The sequence below is a fragment of the Hordeum vulgare genome, chromosome 3H, assembly GCF_904849725.1.
Source record: "Hordeum vulgare subsp. vulgare chromosome 3H, MorexV3_pseudomolecules_assembly, whole genome shotgun sequence".
Classification (NCBI taxonomy): Eukaryota; Viridiplantae; Streptophyta; class Magnoliopsida; order Poales; family Poaceae; genus Hordeum; species Hordeum vulgare.
The window spans coordinates 43089690-43096098 of record NC_058520.1 but is presented as its reverse complement, the minus strand read 5'-3'; the positions used below and the strand labels follow the sequence as shown (position 1 = coordinate 43096098).

At 47.4% G+C, this 6409-nt stretch overlaps 1 protein-coding gene across 1 annotated transcript; it reads right to left on the bottom strand.

Moving 5' to 3' along the window:
- Positions 1–624: 624 nt before the first annotated feature.
- LOC123442890 (BTB/POZ domain and ankyrin repeat-containing protein NPR1-like) lies at positions 625–6162 on the bottom strand. Its single transcript, XM_045119067.1, has 4 exons — positions 5500–6162; positions 1975–2722; positions 1609–1803; positions 625–1236 (listed from the first exon to the last, which is right to left on the bottom strand). The coding sequence occupies exons 1-4, from the start codon at positions 6031–6033 to the stop codon at positions 983–985; spliced, it is 1731 nt and encodes a 576-aa protein (XP_044975002.1). The 5' UTR covers positions 6034–6162; the 3' UTR covers positions 625–982.
- Between the last annotated feature and the right edge of the window lie 247 nt (positions 6163–6409).

Genomic DNA, 6409 nt, shown 5'->3' with positions numbered 1-6409 from the left:
TGGAGAGGTATGTCTACAACTTCGAAAAAATCAGTTCAAAACTCGATGTGCATTTAAGATTCAAAAAAGACAAATTCCAATGTGAATAGTAGTAGGACTGGGAGATTTGTAGGACATCTCACATTACATGGGATCGTGAATGCAACCCCAAAAATTCATATTTAAACATTTCAAAAAATCATTAATTATTTGACAACATCCGTAGAGGTATGTCTACAACTTCGAAAAAATCAGCTCAAAACTCGATGTACATTTAAAGATTCGAAAAAGACAAATTCAAATGTGAATAGTGGCAACTTTGGGTGAATTGTACTTCAAACTATTCACATCCGATTTTGTCTTTTTCTATCAATGTAAGTCAAATTACGAGCTGAAACATTTTGAGGTTGTACATCAAACATTGGTGCGTGTCTAACAAAAATTAAGAATGTTTGAACATGTTTTTTTTTCTTCAAAAAAATGGATCTCATTGATCTCACCTAATGTGAGACTCACACAAGTCTCTCCCAGAGTAGGACAACATTAGAGACTGTTGTACTGTGCCAGGGGCAGCGCAGTATTCACTTAGTCATGCAGAATAATCAAGGCAAAGCAGAAACTATCTACTGTTTCTCCCCAATCATCGAAGCCAGAAAAGCCAAGAACTGTTACTACATGGAGTATATTTGTTCCATCAACAAAAGACTGTATGGACAATTGTTACTATACAAGCAAAAATGAGCATAACTAGGCGATTTATTTATTTTTGATAAGGAGGAAACGAGCCCCCGACCTTTGCATCAATCGATGCATACAGCCATACATAACTAGGCGATTTACAGGGCCAAGCCAATAGCTGCACCATATCTGACGATGACACTAGACTACCACTAGTCTACTACTACTACTAATTTGAGTACATTAAACAGAAAAGAAACATCTGGTGAGCAGTTTCCGACGGTAAAAAATAAGCTACCAATGTGGCAAGAATGGGCCATGGTGCTCATCTCCTAGGTCGGCCTGTCAAATTCCTTGCTACAGTGGGCGTTGACGATGAGGAAGCTGAAAGGGTTGCCGACCTGGCAAACTCCTCTTTGTCCTCGCTGAACGCCTTCAGAAGCGTATCTTGCAGGTCGTGAAACCTCCTCTTCCTCTCGGAGGATGCATCTCTTCCGAGCGAAGCCAGCTCAGGTTCATCATCCATGATCTTGTCCAGCACATTTGAACAGCGTGGGAAGAAACGTTTGCCGAGTTCAACTGGTATAAACATTCAGCTTGCAATTAGTCCAGATCCGTAAACTTGGTAAGAATATCATTTTATAATCGAATTACAAAAGGTTTATGCACAAGTGAGAAGCAGGTCAACCCTCCCACCCCCACTACGGCAGACTGCGCAAACACACGCGAGAGTAATCATTAGCAATCTAACCACTGATTAGCAATTTGTACGAGTACTCAAGTGTACATTCTATTTGGGTTCACTCTTCAGTTCTTAACAGGAGAGGGGATAAAATCTGAGATTTCCACCTTATCTACACCAGCTAACCAGGTGAATATTATTATAGTTTGAAAATACAGATAATATAGAAGCGTCGTGGTATACAAACACAAGCGCAAGCCGTGCCTCACCTGTTTTGGAGAGGGCTCTCATCCGAGCCAAGTGTTCATCCTTCATTTTGAAAGGAGTATCATTTAGATCAACGGTTGTTATCTCCGGAGGTGGATTTGTACAAGAACCAAGAGTAAATTCCAAAGTACCATCCACCTGAGCAATGTCCATTGCTACTCTTGCCTCAATTGGAAACATTATCCTCGCCAAAGCCACTACATAGCATGAAAATAATTGTGTGAAAACATCTTCCAAGAGAAAAAGAAAAAAGTAACACATTGGCTAGTTGCCCATGGGGAGCTTCACTCCACATGCAAAACACCACCAACTGTAAACCATATCAAACAACTAATTTTGAACACCACACCATAGTAGATGAAGATTACCTCGGTTTTCAAGGTACAATAACTTCCCCCGAAGGCAGTCACCAGCCAATGCAAGAGAAACCGATGCTTCTCCAAGCTGTGGATCCCTTCTTTCAGCTTCCTCCAGTATCTCAATGCATAATTTATCATTAGGAGACGGCTTTCCTTCTTCAGTATTCCCAAAATAATCCCCATGTTTTGTGAGTCTCTTTGCGATTTGAACTGCTTTTCTTCCATCAAATGTGAAATCAGAAGGCCGAGCACCCTTGGTTAAAAGGGAGACAACAATTTTAGGATCTCTCCGCCTAGCAGCAATGTGAAGAACAGTATAACCTCTTGGGTTTCTGAGATTAACATCTGCGAGTGCGATGTCCAGAAGTTCTGTTGTAATTTTGGAGTCACAGTGTTCTACAGCATAGTGCAATGCAAATGCATCATCAAGGTTAGTCTGCCCTTCTTTGAGCAGCAACCTGACTAGCTCCACATCATCAGAATCAAGTGCGCTGAGTATCCTTCTTACGTGCTTGTTAGGAAAACCATTGTCTTCAGGTGAAGCTAATCCAAGAGTTATCCGTGAATCAATAATTTGCTTGATAACATCTAGAGGCAATGCTTTATCAAGAGTAATCATGTCAAGGTCTGACCGGACTACCCTCTCCAGGCATCTCTCGAACAGTTTCACGCAAGATTTGTTGCATAAGTTTGCAACAGATAAGACCAATGGAAGGTTATCCGCTTCAACTTTATCAAGGAGATCAAGCAGATGCCGCTGCATGGAAAAGAAAGGCATAACATGGTTTAGTACTGGCTCCTCAAATACATGAAACAATACAACAATATAGAACTGTTACAAGTAGCAAGTAGACGGGAGTTGTCATCAAATGATATACACGCAACTCATCTGCAGCGCTCAAATATTTTTGGAAGCCCACGTCTCCCTCCCTCCCTCCCAACCCTAGCCGCCTCCCCCTCCCCCTCCCTTCCTCGTCGTCGCCTGAGGCAGCCGTCGGGCAAGCCCGGGGCGCCAAGGATGGTGGCGGCGGGGCCTAGGCTGCCCTGCATCTGCATGCGGAGACCCGGATCTGGAGTGGCGGCTCCATTGGCGAGGCACGGCAGGCTACCAGCCGTGCGGGAGGTGGATCCGGCGTCTCGGCCGCGCGGGCGGCGAGATCCGGTGGTCGTTGGCGTCTTGCGGCGGCTTTTGCGGTGGCCGGTGCGCGCGCGCCTCTCCCCTCCTCCCCTGTTCGGCGTGCGGGGCAGCCTAGCCGGGCCGCGCTTCCTTGGATTGCCGGTTTTGTACAGGAGGTGCTGCTGGTGGTGGGGATCTAGTTCGGGCGAAATCCCTGGTCGACCATGGCCGGCCGCGTCGATGGCGACGCCTGAGGGCGCCGTTCCCCTCCTTGGAGGCGTCGGTATGGACTGATCCCCTCACTTCCCCTTCCCCTAGGTCTCCCGGGCGAAAGCCTTAACTTTGTTGGGCGGCGGCGGCGCTCACGGCGCCGTTCCCTTCTTGAAGGCGCCGCTTTGGGAACCTTGGGGCTGGGTGGCGCTTGTGGGTGGTGGGCGACGGCGGTGGTGCGACCCTATCCTAGCATGGATATCCGTCCGTTGCTTGGAGATGGACTCGCGTAGGTGGAGGTCGTCGTTTGGCGTCATGATGGCATCGATGGCGAAGGCACCTGCCAAGGCTGGTACCTCAATCTAATCTGAAGATGGACCAGTGGAAGATGGCGGCGACGACACATGTGAGTTCGTCGGATCGGTTTGTGCCCCGGACCCGGTATGCGGCTCGGTCAGGGTCTCCGGCTTTAGATGTTAGGCTTAGGTGAGAGGTGTATTTGGTCCAGCTTGCACCCCTTCATCATATGAATAGGAGTAGCGACAGATGTTGCCAAGATGGCGGATTCAGACATATTGTTGTATTTCTTTGTAAGGTCCTCGAGAATAATCAATAAAATGGCCGCATGCATCTCCCAAATGCAGAGGCCGGGGGTCATCCTCCTTTTCTAAAAAAAAATCTGCAGCGGAGTCAGAATTATCAAAACACAAATCCAAACCACACGGTTGATAATAATATAGACACATAAACGGTCTAATCTGATACTACTTTAAGAATACATACACATAGATTGATTAACCCAAATTAATTACAGCCCTGTTAATAAGTTTAAGAAAATAGAAAATAAAAGCTTTCATTACCCCCAGCCTCTGCATCAAAGATACATATTTTGAAGTAACCTATCAAAAGTAATTCCGTGTGTCTCAAATACTCGTAAGTAGATTAGAATACAAATTGGTTACAAGACCTTCTACAATGAACCTCCATCTAAAAATTTATATCATGTGCAGATCCATGGATTGATGACTGGTTACCTAAAAAGGGTGTTCACTATCAAAATACTCCCGCTCAAAATAGCATTAATAGATTTCCCGTAAAAAATAAAAAATAATAATAGATGATGCTAATGGAAAGTAAGGAGTTGCGGAGCTAATATGTTTACGAACATGAGAAAGGTGTAACAGCACCCGGGTGCCTAGGCACCCTATATGAACAGTAAAATCAAAAAAATAGAGAAAAAGTTCAAAAAAATCTGAAACTTTGCAACATTTTAGATGGTCAAACTTTGTAGGTTCTTACAAGTTTTCATGCCAAAATATCATGTAAAGAAAGGTGTACAAAGAAGTTTCAGATTTCAGTGCTAAAATAGCTCAAAATTTGAAGTACTAAAAAGTTTTTCCTGTGTAGAGCTCCTCAAATGTTTTTTTGGCACGAAAACTTTCAAGCACCTAGAAAGTTTGATCATCTTTGATCTTGCAAAGTTTCAGATTTTTTTTTTCTATTTGTTTTGATGTTACTATTCATAGAGGGTGTCTAGGCACCCGGGTGCTGAAAATCCACTCTCTTACGAACATTAGGAAGATTAGGTACTTTAGATAATTGTCTGTTGTCTGATATTGCGTATTCACTTCATACACATTACAACCGAAACTTTATTAAGTGGAAAACCTAGATATAATATTGCCACAGACTGCCGGTGTTGTGAATTGTCTGGGGAAAGGTGGTGCACATGCTTTCCTATTGTATCCGGGGGGGAAAGGTGTTGTACAATGGGCCATACTGTCATGTGTAGTTTCATAAGAACTGCATTTAGTTGATGAAAAAAAAAGTAGGTGCGCGTACCATATCGACACCACTCATGCTTTGAGCAATGACAACTTCACCAATTTCAAGATCATCACATGATAAGCACAAGCTCCTCATTGCTACCGACAAATCGTACTAGTACTAACCAATGTTTAACGCTATTTTTCAGAAGTACTTAGATTGATGAAATTTAGCAGAAATGGTAAGGGGATCTAAGCCCATTTTGCCACATACAGCCAACGTCCTCGCTTGCAGAAAGAAAAGGCAGCATTAAACCTTGCTATTTGAGCACAAGAAACGTGCGCGCAAATATGCATTCCCAGGAAGCAGAATAAACGTCTGAAAAGAAAAAGAAAGCAAGCATCATGGAGGACAGTAGAAGGGGATGGGGAGAGGCGGACCTGGAAGAGGCTGGCGAGCTCGCCGACCTGGAAGGTGGATGCGGCGAAGAGGACCTGCGCCATGAAGGAGACGGCGGGGTGGCAACCGACGTGGGCGCAGCCGCCCTCGTCGACGCAGGCGCACGCCGTCTTGGGGAGGTCGCAGACGCGGCCGCTGTACAGGTAGTCGAGCACCAGCCGCAGCGCCTCGTACCCGACCTCGACCTCGCCGCCGAGAAGCTCCCGGAGCTCCACCCGGTCGCCCTCCGCGCCGCCGGCCGAACCGGCGGCGGCGGCGCGGCGCTTGAAGAGGGCGCGCAGGAAGGGGCTCCGCGCCGACAGCACGCAGCGGTGCACGCACAGGTCGGGCGCGCCCGGCACGGCGAAGCGCGCGTCGGCGAGGAAGGCGAAGTCGTCCGGCGAGCGGAAGGCGGCGGCGAGGTTGTCGGAGAGGCGGCGGAGCGCCTCCACGTCCGCGTCCGGCGCCGCGTCCTCCATGGAGACGCTGTCGCAGTCGGAGAAGGAGGTGGTGACGTGGCTGCTCGGGGCCTCCATTGGCGCTGCTGTGGCGGCGGCCGCGTGCGGCTCGGGAGTCGGGAGAGCGGCCAGTTGGTGGAGGTGGAAGGCGCGAGGAAGTCGAAGCGAGCGAGGAGCTACCCGCGCAGCTCGCCGAAGGGAGGTTTAATAACAGAGAGCCAAACCATTTATTCTTGTAGTAGATTGAATTAAACGGGGGTGGGATTCATGGCGGTCTTGCAATTTGGCCCTCATGCAAATAGATCAGTCCGTTGACCGGCATATTTGTCCCCTTGGGGTGGGGGCACCAGCCGGTACATTAAGCCTCCTTCGATCGACACGTGGTGCGGAGCGAGGGATAACCGGCAAATTCGTAGGTCGGAGGTTCGACGCTCGCCGGCGGCGACGCAATGGC